The 21,799-nt window shown below is 52.8% G+C and overlaps 1 protein-coding gene across 1 annotated transcript; it reads left to right on the forward strand.

Annotated features, from left to right (window-relative positions):
* The first annotated feature begins 1,696 nt into the window (after nt 1–1,696).
* Nucleotides 1,697–21,383, forward strand: CALU (calumenin). Its single transcript, XM_074828150.1, is given in 9 exon segments — nt 1,697–1,799; nt 8,870–9,106; nt 13,347–13,540; nt 18,541–18,707; nt 18,825–18,890; nt 19,909–20,049; nt 20,051–20,105; nt 20,220–20,240; nt 20,243–21,383. Coding segments are annotated over 9 exon segments (1,053 nt in total). The 5' UTR covers nt 1,697–1,713; the 3' UTR covers nt 20,329–21,383.
* Nucleotides 21,384–21,799: the final 416 nt, after the last annotated feature.

A 21,799-nucleotide genomic window follows, 5' to 3' on the forward strand; every position in this document is an offset into this window, starting at 1 on the left:
AACTAAAAAAAGAAACGATGAAAATGGTCCGAGAGTTGGAAGAAAAGGTCTTTTGTGAGGTACTTCGAGCTCGGGGTTTCTTTAGCTCATCAAAAAGGAGATGATTTAGTTGCTGTGAGAAAATGTGAAGTCATAAAACGATCTTAAAAGCGGTGGAGAGTGTCGGGATCGAGGAGTCGCAGGAGGAAATGGCGAAACACTGGACAGGTCAAACGGGATCGAGACACGAGGGTGACCAGACCATGGCGCCGGGCTGCTGAGGAAGAGGCGGGTCGCCCGGCTCTGCGGGAGGAAGGCTGACGGCCTTCTGCTCTTGCCATTCTTGGGAGATGATAAAGCTCGTAGGCCTGACCAGCTCAGGGATTAAGCGCTGAGTTAGATTTAGGAGGCCGTGAGCGTGGAGATATTTTCATCAAGAAAAATTTTCCGGGCTGAAAGCGAAGGACGTGCCGTTAACCTGCTCCTGACGAGTCGCTGGGAACTTGGGAAGAGCCTCAAATTCCCGCTCAGTCCTGCTGGCTGCGGCCATCGCGGGATCGACGTCGATTTAAATAGAGTCAGAAATCTGGGCCAGAGGCTGAGCTGAGTCACCGGCCCAACTCCGCTCGGTTTGAGCCCCCTGGTTTCGTGAGGCGGCCAGCGACGCCTCCCTGGCTCTGGTGTCTCCCGAACCTTGGCCTGGGTCACGCCATGGCCTGGAGCTCCACGCGTGGGACCCATCGATGGCCGGATCCTTCCCTGCCAGGCCCCTGGGGCAGGTCCCGGTGCCGGGGGGTGGCCCCTTCCTCAGCCTTCGCTCCGGGGAGCCGGGCGGTCGTTGAGGGAAGCCCAGATGGGAAATTGGGCTGCTCCCAGTTTTCCTCCAAGCCCTTAAATCATGTTTTATAAGAGTGTGGACTCGGTGATCCTTATGGGTCCCTTCCAACCTGAGGTAGTCTATGATTCCTTGTAAGGGAAAAAATAAAAAAAAAAAGCTTCTAGTGCTCCTGGGTGTGAAGAAAATCTTGAGAACACAAATATTAAAGTTTAAAAAACATGAGGAACCCCCCCCCCAGCCACCTTTTATTAAAAATAAATAAATACACCTCCCGATTTTAAACTCTGTTCACAATCTCCTCATATCAGAGCAGCTCCACCCACCACAATCCGCATTCGAGACGGGCCTGTGGCCTCACACGCGCGATTATCTTCTCGAGATCTTGTCGATTGTCAGAGATAAAAAAAAAAACAAAACAAAAGGAAGACAAAGCGTTGGTTTTTCAAGGAACTTTCGCGTTAAGTTTTTTTCTGTTCGTGACTTAAGAGTTGGGACGAGTTTTTAAATGTCAGCTGGCCGGAGCAGCTTTTCAAATTGTTTACGGTGACACCGAGGGTGGGAATTATCTCAGCGTACTGTAAATATCTGGTGTGAACATCTGCCGCGGAGGGCTGGAGAGAAACACGCTCCGAGGGTACAATCCATCTGACCTAATTTAGGCATTTACTTTAGGATGAGATGAATCATTGCCCTGGAAAGTGCCTATTTCTTTCCAGTGACTCGAAGGGGGAGTCTAGACGGCCAGCACAGATGTGGCCGCGCACATCTCATCGGAGGGATCGCAGCCAAGGCGGTGAAGTCACTCTCTGACAGCCCCGCCGGTATTTGGCCGCGCTCTATCGACGGGCTGACGCGTCACGGTCCGCTGAGGCGCTGGGAAATTAAATAGCAACGTGATGCTGCCGGGGGGTGAGCCAGAAAAACGGGATTTGGGTTGTACGAGACATTCCCTCCCGATGGGGTCACATCTCGTTCCCGAGCGGTGAGTTTAAACCGAAGTCATTACAATGCCACGCAGCGTTTTCAAGCCCAAATTGAAAGATATTTATAAAACTTACCGTCGACTTTACCGGCATAGGATCCCCGCGCGCCTCGGGGTTATTTTTGGATCGGTGCGGTCACGACGCGTTCGCTCGGGGCACGTCTGGCAGCGCGGCACGGATCTGCACGGCGAGAACGGAGGTGCTGGAGCACGGCCAGGGAGGGGCAGGGACGTCAGCGAAGGGTTTGGGGAACAAGTGCTGTGAGGAGCGGCTGAGGGAACTGGGGGGGTTTAGTGTGGAGAAGAGGAGGCTGAGGGGAGACCTCATGGCCCTCTGCAACTGCCTGAAAGGAGGGTGCAGAGAGGGGGGATGAGTCTCTTGAGCCAAGGAACCAGCGGCAGGCCAAGAGGGAATGGCCTCAAGCTGCGCCAGGGCAGGGTCAGACTGGCTCTTAGGAAGGATTTCTTTGCAGAAGGGGTTGTTGGGCGTTGGAATGGGCTGCCCAGGGCAGGGGGGGAGTCCCCATCCCTGGAGGGGTTGAAGAGTCGGGTTGACCCAGCGCTGAGGGATCTGGTGGAGTTGGGAACGGTCAGGGTGAGGTTCATGGTTGGGCTGGAGGAGCTTCAAGGGCTTTTCCAACCGAGATGGTTCTGGGATTCTGGACCATAAAGACAACGTATAGAATTGTGTTGAGAACAAGTTATTTGACAACTTGACAAAGTGATTAATCAATCAATGAACTTGGCAATGAAACCAACTTTGGGGTGTCCTTAAAGTGAACTGCTTCATTTTAATACTAAAAACCACACCCCCAGGTCAAAAAGGCCCCTGCCCAGGTTAAGACCCTTCCCCTGAGCGTGCGCAGTATCAGAAGCATTAGGTAAGGCCTGTTAGAATTGTGTGATAACCAGTAACCAGTCAGTAGTTAGTAGGTGTGTTACGGAAAAGCGCTAAGTTCTGATTTTTGTGTATATACTTTTGTGTATATAAAACGTGCTGTTGGGGTAATTGATTTGTACAAAACTCCACTGAGCGCCCAGGCCTGAATAAATGACAGTATCTCTCCTCAGCGTGTGAAGGGATCTGGTGGAGTTGGGAACGGTCAGTGTGAGGTTCATGGTTGGGCTGGAGGAGCTTCAAGGGCTTTTCCAACCCGGATGGTTCTGGGGTTCGGTGAAGATTGGTTCATTGCATGCCGGGCACGGATCTGCTTTTTGGGGAACGGTTGGACTCGATGATCCTAAGGGCCTTTTCCAACTTAAATGATTCCATGATTTAGATATGTGGGAGGACAACCCGGCCCATCGAGCAGCCCCTGCTTAAAAACCTCCACAATTCTACCACCACAGCGGGTGCCCCGCAGGGCTCTGTGCAGTGGGACGGTGCTGCCCTGAGGGGAGACCTCTCCTCGCTCAGGGGCATTTCGTGAGGAGACGCCACTCTAAACCCACGGTGTCCCCACTGCTGAGGAAGGGGCAGGTCCCGCAGAGCCCCCCCAGCCCGGCCCTGCCCGCCGGGATGGCCGGGGAAGCGCTGGGTGCCCCCCCCCCCCCCCAAAATGGCGCCTCACCCTCTACCATCGCCTCCCTTTTCCCGCCCTTTCCCGCCGCGGCCCACGCGCACGTGACCGCCCCACCAGCCCCGCCCCTTCCCCGCGCGCGCCCCCACAACGAGGCGCCCGGGGAGGCGGGGCCACCGCCCGGCGCGCGCGTGAGGACGTGGCGCTTTCCAGCCAATCAGAGCCCGCGTCGCCGGCGGGGAAGGGGCGGGGCTGCATCGGGCGGAGGGGGCGGGCAGGAAGAAGAGGCGGGGAGGTGGGCGGAGGCGGGGAGGCGGGCGGAAGGGCGGACGGACAGCGCTGACAACCAATCAAAGAGCCGAGAGTAACTTCGGGGGAGGAGGAGCCGCCTTCTGATTGGCCGGCGGGGAGAGAGCGCGGGGGGCCGTGCGGCGTGGCGCGGCGCCTACTTCCGGTCGGCGGAGCGGTTGAGGCGAGCGGCGGCGGCAGCAGCTCCCGGTAACGGGGAGGGACGGGACGGGCCCGGCGGGGCGGGAGGGGCCCCTGGGCCCGGCCGGGGGCGGTGGGGGCGGCCACTGGGAGCGGGCAGCGACCGGCCCCGCTCTGGCGGCCCGTTATGGGCGAGCGGTAACGTGGCACCGGCCGGGCTGGGCCTGGTCGCCGTGACAACCCGGAGGGGGGAACGACACCCCCCGGCCTCGCTGCGTCCCCCCCGGCCTCACCGTGTCCCCCCCGGTCGGTCCCTTTCGCCTGGGCGAGGCCTGGGGGTGCGCGGTGAGGTCGCGGCGGCACCGGTGTAACGGCCCCGGTTGGGGGGGGAAGCCGGTTGCTCCCCCCCCCGCACGCTTTGTGCAGGTTGGGGCTCCCCGCAGCAGCGAGGGGCTCGGCTGCTGATTTACCCGCGGGGGAAGGAGCCCCCCGTCCTCACACCGCACCCCCCAGGGTGGGGGGACACCGGTACCCGGTTCCCCCGCCCCCCCTCCTTGTCAGGCTCCCCCGGCCTGGGCTGGGGTCAGGCCCGGGCCTCATCCTGCACCGGGATAACAGGGGTCACTGGTGCTGGCTGCGAGGAGACCAGGGGTGAGGAGGTGTCACCCCAACTCCCTTTGCCTCTGAACTCACCCCAAAACCCCCAAACTTTGTGCTCCTCTATCAGTGAACGGTGGGTTTTATTCAGGGGGGGCATAAATCGCTTCTTTCTCACCCGTTAACTTGGTTTAGCTCCCGTTCAGGGTGCAGAACCCTCCATCCACTAATTACCCAGCCGGCTGGTGATTCATTTATCGGAAGGGCCTCGTTAATGAACCCGAACCCTCCCCGCTGCTCGGCGGCGGCCTCCGTCGCCTGCCCGCTCGTGCCCTCTTGCCTTTTGGCATCATGGCCTCTTGTCCTCGGCCGCTCCTTGTCACCGTCACCCTTGGTGTCACGTGAAAACCCGCTGCTCTTCCACCAAGACCAGGTTTACCTGCAGCCCAAGACTGCTGGGGAATGGGATTAAACCCCTTAAAAGCCAAAATAAGAGACTTAATTCCCAAATTATGTTGTCCATCGGGGGTTTTTTCCCAGTGAGACTGTGAGCAATGCCCTTCCGAGGGGGTTTCTCCTCTCAATTTGCTCTCAGGATCACCACAAAACCAAGCTCAGCACATAATCCCAGCTTCCTCCATCGATACAGCCACAAAACCAACCCGAGTCCCGCCTTCCTCCCCCAGCGAGGTTTCGGCAGACCCCATTTTGAGGGAATATTGCCCCAATCCCCACCGCTAATTGCTGCTTCTGACTTCCCCGCGGTTCACCGCTGAGACCCTTTTATTCAGGAGAAGACGTCCCTTCCCGTCGCGGTTTGTGGTTTGTTTAACTAGCTGGGGAGGGAATTGGGGTGCACGTAATCGAGCTCGAAGCCGCCTTTTTCCCCAAACTGTGAGCCCTGAGGAAAATTTGGGGGTCAATCCTCTTCGTAGAGCAGCAGTTGGTCAGGAGAAGCCGTTACTTTGATTAATTATTTACAAATAATGATTAGTTTATGGGGTTTTTTTGTCCCACCGAGCACTAGAGCAGCATCTTTTCTCGCAGAGGTGAGGCTCAGCGCCTCCCTGGCACCCGGCGTGATGCCAAGAGACGTGTTTGAGGTCAGATTGGCCCTTTTTAATCACCTCCAACTGGCTCGCGGCCACTTTGTTTGGACGTTGTAGATAAAATCATGGTATTTACCCCGACTCCAGGTCACCCCGTGCTTTAGTCCAGCCCGCTCCTAGGATTAGCGAGGGTTTGGTCTGTGTTGGGCAGGTCCTCGGCGCTGGGACGTGCTCAAAGCGAGCAAGAATCTTGGTACTCTGTGTAAATACAAACGTAGAGCTCCTCTTAAACCGTGTCCTCCCCCCTCTCGCTGAGGTCACGGCCGCGCTCGGTTGCATCAGAGCTGGCCGGGGGTTGAGGATTTTTCACCCGGATCGAGCTTAGATGGCAAACGGCCGCGCGGGCGTCGCTTTTCATCCCGGTTCCTTCCCCAATCCTCCTGTCCCCGTGAGGATGCGGCTTTTCCACACCCCCCCTCTTCCCCGTGCCGGCCAAGCTCGTGGTCTCGAGAAGGGATTAAATCCCACAGAGAGTCCCCAGGTATCCTTCCCACCAGAAAAGCCACAAAGGAGCATTTTTTATACTTCCCACGATGTCAGTTTTAATCAAAACTCAGATATTTTTATCGTGGTGTCACCTCAGTTCCCACTGTGAGACGTGGCGGCTGAGCTTTGCGGGGTCCTGCCTCTAGGCCGGGCTCAAAACCCGGATCCTCCCAGGGGCCGACGTGAAGGCGGTGCAGAAATAACCTGCAAGTTGAGGAAAACTGCTGTTTTTTTCAGCTTTTTCCCTCCTTCCGGACACTCTAGCACGCACCCGCCTTCCTCCTTCAGCAAAACTACGCCCAAACTTCCCTTAATTTGGGCTAATTAACAGCCAAAAGCCCTGAGCCATCATTATTTGTTTCCCCTTTACCAGACCAGAGTTGACCGCACAGTTCCCAGCTAAATTAATCTATTTTTGACTTTTTTCCTCCCCCCCATCCTGCCCAGTCGCCGTCATAACCTGCCTTGGGTTTTTCACCCCGGTTTTCACTATTTCTGTGTGTGCCTGTGACCTGTTTTCATCCCTTTTTGTGTCTTCTGGGCGTGATTGTGGCTTCAAACCAGCACGTTACGGTGATGTTAAAGATCAAACAACCCCCCCCGTCTGCATGGGAGCTTTTATTTTAGGGGGTGGGTGACCCCCAACACCCGCTCTGGTCGCTGCAGGGCACGAATAAACGTGGATAAATCCTTTGGGGGGGGGTTAGTGGATTCCTTGCCCTGCTGCCTGCATCATTTTGGGCAAATATGGGTTGAGTGGTTGATTTTAAATAAAAAAATAAAAATCCCTTGACCTCACCAAGTCCTGAGTGATGCTTCAGGCAGGTGTTTTCTTCTACAAGAAGTTGGGTTTTTCCCCCCCCCCCTCCTGCTTCTTTCTTACCTCTACAAGTGTTTTTAGCCGCGCTCTCTTATTTCTGGTTTCTGCAGGGAAAAAAAGTGAATTTTTTTTTTTTTTTTTTTAATAAACCTTTTCAGGTTTATAAGTGCAGTTCTGCCTGCGTGGAGGGAGTAAGGCGCCTCGACCCCGCTGGGGCACGAATGTGTTCATTAGCAGTTTGATTTCAATTAAGATGAAAGCCCTAAGGATGGGGAATACCCCATCGTGTGTCTTTATCCGCCGTTTTCTCCCCAAACACGTGCGAGTGTTGCCATAAATCGCCACGTCCTGAGTGTTTCTGTCCTCGTGGGCATCTTGTCACCCGCCTGGCACCGGGAATTTGGTTCCAGATGGGCGTAGGGAGCCCGGTGGGGCTTAAATTAACGGTGAAATAGGTGCGAGCAGCGAGGCTTCCATCCCTCAGGGTATCGGAGGCGCTGGAGGAGTGTCTGGAAACAAGATACCTCGCTGGGAAATAGGGGTTTTTTTTGTTGTTGTTTTCTTTTTTGGAGAGTTTTTTTTTGGGAGGGGGTTGGCCAGGAGGACGTGAGAGCTGAGGGCGGCTGGCGAGCCGCCGCGCGTGTTTGCCGCGCATCCTTCGCATTCCTGGCCGCGCCGGCCAGCTCCCAACGGCCGCAGTTGTCGCTCCGGGTTGTGCCGAGGGGCTGGCCCGGGGCTCGCGCGAGGGGGCTGCGGCTGCGGAGCTGCGCCAAGGCCGCGGGAAGGAGTTTCTGCAAGTGCCGTAGGGCTCGGAGATTGGTTTGGCTGTGTAGTCCGGGCATAGTCGTTGTTTTGGCCAGCTAGTCCTGGCGGATTCTCTTGGCCGCGTAGTCCGGGCAAACTCATTCTCTTGGCCTCATAGTCTGGGCAAATTCATTCTCTTGGCCGCGTAATCTGGGCAAATTCATTTTCTCTATGGTGTGGTCAGGGCAGATTCATCGTTTTGGTGGTGTAGTCCAGGCAAATTTGTCACTTTGACTGCGTGGTCCGGGCGAATTCATTCTCTTGGCCACGTAAATTGGGCAAATTCTTTCTTTTGGCCACAAAGTCCTGGCAAATTTGTCATTTTGGCCACGTAGCCCAGGCAAATTCATTGTTTTGGCCACCTAGTCTGGGCAGATTCTTTCTTTTGGTGGTGTAGTCCTGGCAAATTCATTCTCTTGGCCGCATAGTTCAGGTGAATTCTTTCTCTTGGCCGCGTAGTCTGGGCAAATTCTTTCTTCTGGCCACATGGTCCGGGCAAACTTGTCGTTTTGGCTGTGCGGTCCAGGCAAATTCATTCTCTTGGCCCTGTAGCCCGGGCAAATTTGTTGTTTTGACCACGTGGTCCAGGCAAATTCATTCTCTTGGCCACGTAATCTGGGCAAATTCTTTCTTTTGGCCATGAAGTCCAGGCAAATTTGTCATTTTGGCCACGTGATCTGGGCAAATTCATTGTTTTGGCCACCTAGTCCAGGCGGATTCTTTCTTTTGGTGGTGTAGTCCTGGCAAATTCATTCTCTTGGCCGCGTAGTCTGGGCAAATTCCTTCTTCTGGCCACGGACTCTGGGAAAATTTATAATTTTGGTGGCATAGCCCAGGCAAATTCATTCTCTTGGCCGCCTAATTGGGCAAATTCTTTCTTTTTGGCTACAAAGTCCAGGCAAACTTGTCATTTTGGCCACGTGGTCCGGGCGAATTCCTTTTCTTGGTGGCATAGCCCAGGCGAATTCATTCTCTTGGCCATGTAGTCCAGGCAGATTAGTTCTTTTGGCCGTGTAGTCCAAGCAAATTCATTCTCCTGGTGGCACAGTCCGGGCAAATTCATCACTTGACCGTGTAGCCTGGGTAAATTCTTCCTTTTGGCCGCGTAGCCTGGGCAAATTCATTTTCTTTGTGGCATAGCCCAGGCAAATTCATTCTCTGGGCCGTGTAGTCCGGGCAAATAATTTCTTTTGGCCGCATGGTCCGGGCAGGTTCCTGGTTCTGGCGGCGCGGGCGCACTCACCCTCTCCCCATCCCAGTGCCAGCTCTGGCTCCTGACCCCCGCCTCGTCTCGCTGTCCCCTAGGTGCCTGCGACCCACCATGAGCGTCCCTCAGCTCCTCCTGTGCCTGTCTCTCTCCATGCTCTGCATCTCCAGCAAACCCACCGAGAAGAAAGACCGGGTCCACCACGACCCCCAGCTCAGCGACAAGGTCCACGACGACGCCCAGAACTTCGACTACGACCACGACGCTTTTCTTGGCGCCGATGAGGCCAAAACCTTCGATCAGCTCACGCCAGAGGAGAGCAAGGAGAGACTCGGGTAAGGAAAAAAAAAAACCAAAACCAACCCAAATTGAGAGGGAACGAAGCCACAGTGGATTGTTCTGGCTGTAAAAGTCCCCCCCGGCCTTCACAGACCTTCTCTCCCCGCTCAAGTGGCCGGTTTAGTCTCAACTAGACCCTTTGAAACGCCATTTTTAAGGCGGCGGCAGCTGAAGTTTAGCGACTGACGGCGGGGACGCGGCGCGGGTGCGCTTCTCCTCTGGGCCTGCGAGGTCACCTTCAGCTCTTCCGACCCCTCGCTCTTGCTCCTGCTCACCAAACACTCCCCAAAACTACAGAATTTCCCTCCAAAGAAGCGGTTTTACCGTGCTCAGACCCTGCCGGTCTCCGGTTACCGCTGGAGTCCCAGGCCCTGGGGGATTCCTGGCGTGTTCCTGCCACGAGAAGCAGCTGGTTAGTGAAAACAGAGCGTTTCTTAAAAAATTACCTCCTGCTTCACCCTCCTGCCACCGGCAGAGCTGAAGGGGGGGGTTTATCAGAGACTGGCTTTGGCAAGCCCGGCTCCTGGGCTCCAGCCCGGGCCTTTGTGCGCGCGGCGGCAGCAGCTGCCAGCGCAGTTGTTCACGTCGGGCTTAGAACAGGCTTAAACCTTCCGAGGTTCAGCCCCGACGAGACATTTTTGGAGAGTCTTAAGGGTCACACTCCCGCCCGGCACCTCCCCGCTGAGCTGGGCCTTGCCCTTAGGCCCTTTCTTAACACATCGGGCTGAAGGACTTGACTTCTCCCGCTCCAAACTGATTGTTAAATCTTCAGCTTTAGGGTTTTTTTGGGGGGGAAAGCAGCCTGCGTGGGCTTCGCTCGTGGGCTCAGTGCCGGTGCAGCAGCAGCACTTGCCCACACTGAGGATGACGGGGAGGTGGCGGCGGGATTTTTTTTTTTGGGGGGGGGGGATGAAGCTTCCTGACGAGCAGGGAAACCTCAACCGCGCGAGGCAGAACCAGACAGACGCAGCCACACTTCCAGCACCGGCCTTTGCGGGGTCCGTACGGACCCTCCGGCCAATTTACCCTCTATGCAGGCAAAGACACCGCTGCGCCTGCTGGAAAGTGGGCGTTTGGGGATTTTATTATTTTTTTGTCCCCGGGGACTATTGAAACTGCAAAAATCCACCTTCTGGGATGTTTGGATCCATCGCAGCAAACAGCAAAATTAAGCCGAGCCCGGGTGGGTTTTAAGCGAGGGAAATAATTCAGAGAGAATCTCTTGACTTTTTTTCTTTAATTTTTAAAAATTTTTAAAATTTTCTTTTAAAAATTTTTTTACTCTTTTAAAACTTTTCAATTTTTTTTTTCCCCTGAAGCAGGAGCGACCGCAAACGTGCAGCTGCGGAGGGCAGGACCGCGCCGGCGCGAGCCTCCCCCTGCGCTGTTTTCCTGCCCCCGCCGGCTTTGTCATGGCTCCGGGTTTTTAATTTCATTGTTCTGCTGAGTTATCTGCTGGAAAAAGCTGGCAGAGGCGCCGGGGCTGGGGTAAGACTTTCCACTCGGATGTTTTAACGAGTTCCAAACTGCTCTTGCCCTTGACATAAACCAATTTTGTTTTTTTTTTTTTTTCTTAGTCAGAGGCGAATTCATCACACTTTCCCCAGCCTGAACTAGTTTGATAAACTTATTACAAATGTATAATCATGTAAATAATTTTTTTTTTTTTTTTTCTTTAATGGCTGTCGAAAGGATCCAGTTTTCTGGAATCTTGGTCCTTCCTGGCTGGATTTCCGCACGCCTCTTCTCACCCCCCCCTCCTCGTTTCTTGGAGTCGCCAGGATTTCGCTCCCGTGCTCTCCCTTATTTATTTATTTATTTTATTTATTTATTTAAAAGCTGCTGAATTTGGGCAACGCTCGGCCAGTTTCCTGGCAACGGTGCCGAGCAAACAGGATCCCCCTGGCTTCCGTAGGGAGCGGGAAGGCGAAGCGGCTCCAGCTGCCGACCAACATCTGGTGCCCCTGCCGCCCCCTCCCCACGCGCTGTGGCAAAAGTGCCTTTTTTTTTTTTTTTTTTTTTTTTAAATGAAAACTCATGGGGGTTTTTTTGTGGTTTCTGCCCTGGGAAACCAGCCTGCGAGCATCTGGTTTCGACACTAAGCCCTGAGCCAGCTGTAGGCAGAGGTTTAGGAGCTGCCTAAGTGTCCCCCGCGGCGCTGAGCTCGCTCCAGGTGGGGACAGTTTAACTTTCCCTTAACGCAATTAAACGGGGAAGCTCTTTCCTAATTAAACCCCTGAACTGCTGCCCCACCTAGAAACCTTTCCTAGAAAAGTCTCTCCCGCACAGGCTCCGATTCTTCGTTCGCTGTATTTTTATTTTTCCCCTGCTGTCTCCTCACCAGGGCGACCACCCAAAGCCGATTGCGGTGGCCACGTTCTCGTTGCCCTTGGCCAGCTGAAAAGTGGTTTCGTCCCAAATCTGCCGCTGCCCGAATCCTGTCGCTCGGCCTCTTGCTCCGTCACTTCTTGCTTTGGTGTCACAAAAACCTCCTGAATTAGGCCGGGATGGTTCAGATTTTATAACCGATGGGATCCGGCCTCTGGAGTCACCAACCAGCCCAATCCTTGACATTTTGTCCTCGGTTTAACCCTTCAGGAGCTTTTAACCCCGGCCTGGAGCACGGCGCCCGCTCGCTGCTGGTGCTCCCGGCCTGCTCTCGAAATAGGTCACTTGGAATTGTTTCCCTGAAATAGAGACTCAAACCGGGGCTGTAAAATGACCCCGGCGGGCCGCCGCGAGCGCAAAGGCTCTTCTAGGAGTAAAGGAAATGGGTGTTTACCAGTCTTATCCCAAATATCGATTCAGCCTCTTGCTTTTGGGAGAGCAAAGTTTTGGGAAGACAAAGTTTTAGGAAAGCAGGAGCTTTAGGAAAGCAGGAGCTTTAGGAAAGCAGGAGCTTTAGGAAAGCGGAGCTTTAGGAAAGCAGGAGCTTTAGGAAAGCAAATATTTTTTGCCAGTCTTATCCCAAATATCTGTCCAACCTCTCGCTTCGTGCCACGGAGGAAATCGTGACTCTGCTCTTTTAAAAGCAATGAGGGACCAGCAGGAGCCGGGAGCGAAGCGCAGGGCGGGCTCCGGCATCCCCCCCTCCCCCCATCTGACGGGGCCGCATTTGCACTTGATGGTTCACCCTGATAATCTCAGAATTAACGGGCTGGTGGGGATTTAAAACCTCAACCACCGGTTTGAAAAACCCCTTATGGATTAATTGAGTTTAACGGAACTGGGTTCACGTGGAATTTTCCCATTAAAAGGAGGAAAAAAAAAAAAAAAATTGTGGTTGATGGCCGGGGAGGGGGGAGCCCCAAACTGACCCTTCCCAGCACCGCGCCTCCTGCCAACACCCCGGCTACTCCTAGGAGTAAACCGTGAGGATTAACTAGCCCAGCTCGCCCCCGCCCAGGCCGAGGCTCGCGTGCGTCTGCCGGTGGCTCCCCGCATTCCTCCCGCCGCCTTCGCCTCGCAGCTGCCGCTAAAAATAAACCCAGCGCCCGCGGCCTCGCGCCTGGACCCTGCGGCTCCGGTTTCCCCCTCTCGAACCGGGTGGGACCCCGCGGCGGCTTCTTGGCGCTGCCCCGCAAGGGTTTTTTCTTTTCTCTGTTGGGCTGAGCTTAGGCCCGCGAACGAGCCCAAAGCTGGGTCTTGGCATCCCATCGAGGCCTTTAACGTAAGTACGTGCTTAACCGCCCGCCGGCGAGGCACGCGGCTGGGCGTTTCCCGAGATCTGAGACCAAAATGCTTTCCCCGCCTAATTCCTGAAGGATACAAAACCTGCGTGGCCTGAGAGTGAGCAAATCGGTGTTTTCGGCGCCTAAGCCCTACGTTGGTTTTAAGGAGAAGCCATCAAACCGCCGGCACGCGGAAACAAAACCCCTCGACTTGCTCACTCCGGCGTCCCCGCTCTACCCGGGGCAAACGAAAGCCTTGTTTCCTTTAACTTTTTGCTGGATTTTTCTGCATTTTCTACAGAAAGATTGTAAGTAAAATAGATGAAGACAAAGACGGGTTTGTAACAGTGGAAGAGCTGAAAGACTGGATTAAGTTTGCACAAAAGCGCTGGATATACGAGGATGTAGAGCGGCAGTGGAAAGGGCACGACCTCAATGAGGACGGCCTCATTTCTTGGGAGGAATATAAAAATGCCACCTACGGCTACATTTTAGGTAGGTCTCTACTCTTGGGATAAAAACTTGGCGGAGCCGGCGCTTGAAACTTGCTGTTTTGTTTTTGTAGAGTGATTGTAGGTAAGATAGACACGGATAAGGATGGGTTTGTGACGGAGGGGGAGCTGAAAGCCTGGATTAAGAAGGCCCAGAAGAAATACGTGTATGACAGTGTCGAACGCCAGTGGCAGGAGTTTGACATGAACCAAGATGGATTTATCTCCTGGGATGAGTACAGAAACGTGACATATGGCACTTACCTCGGTAAGGGGCGAGGTGTCCCCGCTGGTGGTGGGCTCGCGGCAATAACGCAGAGCGGCGGCGCTCGGTTCGTCCCCAAAGCCTCAGATTTTTAAAAAAAAAAAAAAAACACAAACAAAAACATTCAGAATCTCTGAATTTACCTCTTGATGGCGTTGGTGAAGGGCAAGCTAAGGGGAAAAATGTGGAAAAAAACACCCCCAAAAGTGGAAAAAACTACCCCAAATGGGGGGAAAAACCCACCGCAATGGGGGCAAAAAAACCCCAAACAAATGGGGGGGGGGGGGGGAAAAACAAGTAGGGGGAAAAAACACCCCCAAATGTGGAAAGAAAAGCCCCAAATATGGGGGAAAACCCCACCCCAAATATGGGGGAAAACACCACGCCAAATATAGGGGGGGAAAAAAACCCATCCCAAATATGGGGGGGAAAAAAACAATATGGGGAAAGAACCCCCCAAATATGGGGAAAGAACCCCCAAATATGGGGGAAAAAAAACAATATGGGGAAAGAACCCCTCAAATATGGGAAAAAAAAACAAATATGGGGAAAGAACCCCCCAAATATGGGGAAAAAAACCCCAAATATGGGGGAAAAAAAAAAAACAAATATGGGGAAAAAAACCCAAATATGGGGGAAAAAAAACAATATGGGGAAAGAACGCCCAAATATGGGGAAAAAACCCCAAATATGGAAAAACCCCCCAAGCAACCCACCCCAAAGGTGGAGTTTGACCACGTGGCTCGGTGACTCTGCTTTATTGATGCGCTTAATTGTGGAAATGTCACTGCAAATCGTGAGCGATAACGGGATTAAAGGCGCTTCCCAGGGTGAGGAATGGTTTGGCCCTTCCAGCCGGGGAATTTCGAGCCGCCGGCGACGTTTTGTCGCCGCAGAAAGACGCCGACTCGCCCCTGGTGGGACCGGGGGTCTGCGCCCCTCCTACATCCCTGGGGATCGTTAGCCAAGAGGCTTAATCGCTTCCCAAAGCCCGCTGGGCACGGCTCAGCTTCTCCCCTAGGCCTGGCAGTGGCTTTAGACCCCAGAGCTTGTAGATTTGTAGCACCTAAACCAGCTCAGCAGCCCCCTCGGGATTTAAACCCCCCCCGCAGCGAGGTAAGAAGAAGCTCTTCTGGGGTTAAGAGGTTGGAAACATCCCAGTTCCTCTGCCAGTTCCTCCCGCCCGCTGGAACGCAGACGTTTATGGTACGATGAGCTACGGCCTGGAAGCATGAAATAAAGTTTAATTTACTAAATATTTCCAAAGATAGTCAAATGCGCCCGCAGAACCTATGGAGGCTGTTGCCTCTTGGGTCTGGCTCATCCATCTTCCCTCGGGCTGTTTTACGGCCTCTTTTAAGAGAGGCTTAAAGCTCGGGTGAGGCTGCAAGGTCTCTTAGAGGCTTAAAGCTCAGGGAAGGCTGCAGCACTTTTAAGAGAGGCTTAAAGCTCGAGCAAGGCTGCAGTGTCTTTTAAGAGAGGCTTAAAGCTTGGGCACCTCTGCCATGTCTCTTAAGAGAGGCTTAAAGCTCGAGCAAGGCTGCAGTGTCTCTTAAGAGAGACTTAAAGCTCAAGCAAGGCTGCAGTGTCTTTTAAGAGAGGCTTAAAGCTTGGGCAACGCTGCTGTGTCTCTTAAGAGAGGCTTAAAGCTTGGGCGAGGCTGCAGTGTCTTTTAAGAGAGGTTTAAACCTCGGGCAAGGCTGCAGTGCTTCTTAAGAGTCTTAAAGCTTGAGCGAGGCTGCAGTGTCTCTTAAGAGAGGCTTAAAGCTCAGGCAAGGCTGCAGTGTCTCTTAAGAGAGGCTTGAAGCTCAAGCGAGGCTGCAGTGTGTTTTAAGAGAGGCTTAAAGCTTGGGGGAGGCTGCAGTGTCTCTTAAGAGAGGCTTAAAACTCGGGTGAGGCTGCAGTGTCTTTTAAGAGAGGCTTAAAGCTCGAGCGAGGCTGCAGCATCTTTTAAGCCAGGCTTAAAGCTCAAGTGAGGCTGCAGCGTCTTTTAAGACAGGCTTTAAGCTCAGGGAAAGCTGAAGCTTTCCGTTCTAGTGTCTGGGGAAACAAGCCCCCAGAGACCCCCAAGGCTGGGTCTTACTAAGCTTCCCAGTCACCCTCAGGGCTAGGCCAGGCCTTACTAAGCTTCTCTTTTCCATTAATAGTGTAATGACTGGGAGCCCCAGAAAGCCTAGCCTATCTGTCGTTCAAACCCAGCCTGGGAGGGCTCCTAGGGCGGTGTTTATCACATTTTTTCGGTCTGGGGTGGGATTTAGGACCCGCAGGTGTAGAATATTAAACCCAACACCTTAATGAGAAAAAATCTTAACGAGGAAACCCCTGGCTCCATGCTCTTTTTTTTGTTTGTTTGTTTGGGATTTTTTGCTTTTCCCCAGCTCCTTTCTGCCACGATAGTCTCGTCCTTCACACCAGATCCTCCCCCCCTTCCCCTCCATCCCCTCCGCGGCTGGAAACGCCGCTGGAAATTCCTCCGGAGAGTTTGAGACGCGGCCAAGAGCCCGGCCGAGCCCTTAAACCGAGTTTAAAAACATCCCTCGCCCGGCACGTGGGAGCGGCGGCACCGCCCGCGCTTGCCGCTCCACTGAGCGTTGTCAAAAAAACGGGATTTTGTCATCAAAACGAAACGCTGGTGGAGGGTTTTGTTTTAAAAAAAAAAACCAAGGAAACCTCCCAGCGCCGCGTTAGTCACCGGGTCGCGCCCAGGACCGGGCTCAAGGCTCGTCCTGCCCATCAAAATCCTCTTTTCTGTAGGGAAAAGCAAAACTGTGGAGTGAGAAACACCCGAGAGCTTCATCGGGGAGTAAAAGGGCCCCTGAAGCCTCCTTAGAAATAGGAATATAAAATGGGAACAACAACAAGGCCCTTTCTACTTGTAAAACTCCCTTTAAAACCTCCTTAAAAATAAGAATATAATTATTATTCTATCTTTATTTTAAAGAATTATATCCTTTAGTTAAGAATTATATTCTTTTATTCTTATTTTTTTAACTTGTAAAACTCCCTTTAAAACCTCAAAAATAAGAATATAATTATTATTATATTCTTATTTTTAAGAATTATATTCTTTATTTAAGAATATTCTTTAATCTTATTTTTTTCACTTGCAAAACTCCCTTTAAAACCTCCTTAAAACCAAGAATATAATAATAATAACGCCCTTTTTTTACTTGTAAGACTCCCTTTAAAACCTTGAAAATAAGAGTAGACTTGTTATTATATTCTTATTTTTAAGAATTATATTATATTCTTTATTTAAGAATTATATTCCTTATTTTATTCTTATTTTTTAACTTGTAAAACTCCCTTTAAAACCTTGAAAATAAGAATATAATGACAATAACTCCCTTCTTTTACTTGTAAAACTCCCTTTAAACCCCCCTGAAAAATAAAATATTATTCTATTCTTATTTTTTAAGAATTATATTCTTATTTTTTTCACTTGTAAAACTCCCTTTAAAACCTCCTTAAAAATAAGAATATAATAATAATAACAAGGCCCTTTTTTTTTTCCCCTTGTCACCACAGGTGGGTTGTGAAACCAGCTTAAAATTCAAATTAAACCCCCGAGCTGGCGCCTTCGCTCCCGAGCAGCTCCCCCCGCTCTCCCCCCCCAGCCACCCTCTAAAACTCAGAGCGGTTTTGGGGGGGTTTAACCCTTTTTGAACACTCGCCCGAGTGACGGAATCCCCTGGATTTAAAGACATTTTTTCCCCTCGAGTCGCTGCGCTGGGGCGTCCAACCGACCCCGAGGCTTTTCTTTGCTCTCGCCCAGCTTTCACCTCGGGACTAAACCAGGGACATTTAGGTTTAATTAAGCCCTAGAAGCGACTTAAAATAAAATCTTACCATCTTCTATTTAGCACCGGGGCTTGTGCAGCGCTGCCTAATCCCCTGCCTTTTGTCCTGGATGTAAACAGAGAAGGGACGGAGCCTTTTTTTAGACCAGGCCTGGCTCTGGCTTAACTTCACCCTGCAAAGATTCGCCTACGGCCTCCTCCGTCGATATTTTTTTTAATTTTTTTTTTTTCTATAGGCTGACAAACAAAACTGCCTTCGGCATCCCGGAGCTTATCTCTAGCTGTTGCCGTAGCTCTACCCAGGGGCCACATGTGCCCAGATATTCCCGCCGCGGTGGGCGCTGGGGGATGTTTCGTTGGCTTTGAAGCCACCCCGGCAGCGGGGAGCGATATCCCCTTACACATTCTCCTCCAGAAATAGCTTAGGCTGAGCCTCCGGCCCTGTGCCGGCCAAAAAAAAACCCAAACCCTGAGCCCTGTCTCCTGGGGGGGTGGGCGGGGGGCATCTTCCCTGGGAATGCTGGTGTCCCGCGGCTGCTGGCAGCTCCTCCTCCTCCTCCTCCTCCTCTTCCTCCTGGCAACGGCCGCCGCTAGCTAAAATTCAGGCTGCCGAGGCAAAGCGTTGGGAGGTTGAGGTTGAAGTTGCAACCTGGGCTAGTGGAAGGTGTCCTGGGGGCGGGGGTTGGAACTGGGTGGTCTTTAAGGTCCCTTCCAACCCAAAATGGTCTTTGATTCTTTGAAGTTGAGGTTGGGCTGAAGACTTTGAGGGGGGTCGGGTTGAAGTTGGGTTGAGGTTGGGTTGGGGGGATTGGGTTGAAGTTGAGTTGAGGAGGTTGGATTGGGGGGGTTGAGTTGAAGTTGGGTTGAAGGAGGTTGGGTTGAAGTTGAGGAGGTTGGGTTGGGGGGATTGAGTTGAAGTTGGGTTGAGGGGGGTTGGGTTGAAGGGGGATTGGGTTGAAGTTGGCTTGAGGGAGGGGTTGGGTTGAAGTTGAGGTTGGGTTGGGGGGGTTGGGTTGAAGTTGAGTTGAGGTTGGGTTGAACTTGAGAAGGTTGAGGTTGTGCTGAAGAGGTTCAGTTGAGCTTGAGGTTGGGTTGAAGAGGTTGACTTGAAGTTGGGTTGAGGTTGGGTTGGAGGTGACCATGGGGCAGCCCCCCCCTGCCCGAGCTGACCCGGGCCGCTGCCTCTTCTCTCCTCCCACCCAGACGACCCCGACCCCGACGACGGATTTAATTACAAACAAATGATGGTGCGAGACGAGCGCCGCTTCAAGATGGCCGACAAGGACGGAGACTTGACCGCCACCAAGGAAGAGTTCACCGCCTTCCTGCACCCCGAGGAGTACGAGTACATGAAAGACATAGTCGTGCAGGTGAGACCCCAAAAATCAGCAGTTTGGGGGATTTTTAACGCCCAGACGTCGCATCCTCGCGCTCGAGGCGGGGGGAAACACCTCGGGGCGCGGTTGACCCCCGTTTTCTCCTTGCAGGAGACCATGGAGGACATTGACAAGAACGGCGACGGCTTCATCGACCTGGAGGAGTACATCGGTGAGGCGCCCGCACGCGCGGCCCCGCCCCGCCCCTTTGCTCTTCCGGAACTTTAATCCTGAATCCCAAATGTTGGGGGGGGGTTGGGGTGGGGAAAAAACCGCTTCCAGACCCTGAAAAATAATTTTTCTGCGTAAAAATGCCAAAAATCTGCTTTTTTAATTTTTTTTACTGCGGCGGCAGCTGCCGGCACACGCTGCACCCCCCCCATTTAATTCTCTTCCTAAACTTTAAACCTTCCCCGCACCCTCCTCTGGCCTCGCTGGGTTAAATCTCAAACCCCAAATGTTGGGGGATTTGGGGTGGAAAAGCCACTTCCAGACTCCAAAGAATAAATTTTCTGCGTAAAAAAAAAAAGCCAAAAATCCGCTTTTTTTATGCTGCCCCCACCCCCGTTCACCCACTTTCTCTTCCTAAACTTTAAACCTTCCCTGCACCCTCCTCTGGCCTTGACAGGTTAAATCCTGAATCCCAAATGTTGAGGGATTTGGGTGGGAAAAGCCATTTCCAGACCCCAAAGAATAAATTTTCTGCGTAAAAAAAAAAAGCCAATAATCCGCTTTTTTTGCAGCCCCCCCCCCACCCCTTCAGCCATTTAATTCTCTTCCTAAACTTTAAACCTTCCCCCCCCTCCTCCTCTGGCCTCGCTGGGTGAAATCTCAAACCCCAAATGTTGGGGGGTTTGGGTGGGAAAAGCCACTTCCAGACCCTGAAGAATAACGTAAAAATGCCAAAAATCCACTTTTTAAATTTTTTTTTTACCGCTGCCCGTCCCTGCCCCCTCCTTTGGCATGCGGACACCGAGCAGCTGCCCTTTTTTATATTATTATTTATTTATTTTTTTTACTCGATGCGGAGACACGTGTCCCGACTCCAAAATACATCCGGCTTCCCAAACCGCTTGAGATTTTTTTTAGGGTAAATGAAGGAAAAAGGTTAAAATGTAAAGATGGCAATGGGGGAGCTTCTGTGGGGCCGTGGTGGGGTGAAGGAGGGTGTTGAGCCCGTCCCCGTCCCTTCCAGGTGACATTGTACAGCCACGACGGGGACGCCGACGAGCCCGAGTGGGTGAAAACGGAACGGGAACAATTTGTGGAATTTCGGGATAAAAATCGCGACGGGAAAATGGACAAAGAAGAAACCAAAGATTGGATCCTCCCGTCGGGACTACGACCACGCCGAGGCCGAGGCGCGACACCTCGTCTACGAATCCGACAGGATAAGGTGGGGCCAGGGGCGGGGGGGGGGGGATTTGGGGGGAGAAAAGGAGTGGTGAAACGGTAAAAAAATTTTAAAAAAAAAAAAAAAATGGCAAATTTATGGATATTTTTTCCCTCAGGACGGCAAATTGACCCGAGAGAGATCGTGGAGAAGTACGACCTGTTCGTGGGGAGCCAGGCCACGGACTTCGGCGAGGCCTTGGTGCGACACGACGAGTTCTGAGGGCTCCAAAAAAGGCCTTTCTTAAATAATTTATTTTTTACAGTTTCTGGGATTCTCGTAAGACCCATTTTTTCGCTACTGAGACTGTTATTTCAGGCGATGAGGTGAAACAACACACACACAAAAAAAAAATCTCTTCCCGTCCTTTATTATTATTTTTTTCCTTCCTTCTCCCAAAGGGCTGGGACTGTTCCAAACCCAACTCTTATTATGACACTTTGTGATTATTTTTATTTTTTTTTTTTTTAGATTTACACATTGTTTTATCGTTTTAACAACTTCTGTTTTATTTTTATATTATTTTTGGTTCCACGTGAAGCGAAGAACCGCGTCTCCCGCCGAGCTGAGCGACGGTAACGCCCCCCCCTCCTCTCCCCCTCCCTTTTTTGGGGTGATGCTGAGCCCCGTCTTTCAAAATTAACCAAAAAAACAAGAAAAAAACCCAAAACCCAACCCAGACAACAATAGGGCCAAAAGGAAAAATAAACCCGGCGCTGAGTCATGCTTGAGTTTAGACCGAGCTTTGCAAATCCAAGCCCAGGGTTCAGCTGCGGGGGCTGTTCCACGCTCCCCCCCCCCCCATTAACGAGCCCGGTAATTAATCGGAGCTGTTAATTAATCAGGGCCGGTAACACGAGTGAGGGCGTTGCTCAAAGTGCCTTTAATCCACCCAAAAAAAATAAATAAATAAACCCAACCCGGGGCCTCGCGCCGCGGCGTGAAATTGTTCTTTTTCCGTGATGATTAATAATGATTTTTTTTTTTTTTTAAATATTTTTGGGGTTTTTTTTCGGGTTTTTGAACCCCGCATTCGCCCAGGGAACCGTCCCCCTTCCCGCTCGGCACCGTGGATCCTTCTCTGGCCGCTTCGCCAGAGGTTGGTGCTGCCCAGGCCGGGGGAGAACAACAAAAATAATAATAATTATCCAAAAAACCATCCCAAAACTCCCCATTTTCCGCCCCCTCCCTTAAGTCAAGTGTCCAAGATAAAACGCGCGGACGTGGCTCAATAAACCTGTTTACATCCACCCCACGGGCTGCGCGGGGGCTCCTGACGGAATTGCTGCCGTTTTACCCAAAAAATTGGAAGGGGAGGGGGGGGCCCTCCACTGCCCCGGGTGGGGGGGTGGGGGGGGTCCTGCGGCCCCACAGCTCCCAGGTGGGGGCTCAGCACCACCCCAGCCCCACAGATGGGGGGCTCAGCCCCACAGATGGAGGGGGGGGGCAGTGTCCCACCTCCCTGCCCCACCACTACTTGTGGGTCCCGGGCGGGCCCAGGGGGTTCCCTGCGCTGCCATTGCCGTGGGGCTGAGCCCCCCATGGGACCCCGGGGGGTCGCCCTGTCCCCATCCCCTCGGCCCCATCGCCCCTCCCTGGGGACGTTGCTGCCCCCCGGGCCTGGAGAGGGCTCTGGGCGTGTCCTGGGTGTCCCCAGTGTCCCCCATCCCACGTGTCCCTGGGTGTCCCCAGA

This window comes from Strix aluco, chromosome 5 (genome assembly GCF_031877795.1).
Source record: "Strix aluco isolate bStrAlu1 chromosome 5, bStrAlu1.hap1, whole genome shotgun sequence".
Classification (NCBI taxonomy): domain Eukaryota; kingdom Metazoa; phylum Chordata; class Aves; order Strigiformes; family Strigidae; genus Strix; species Strix aluco.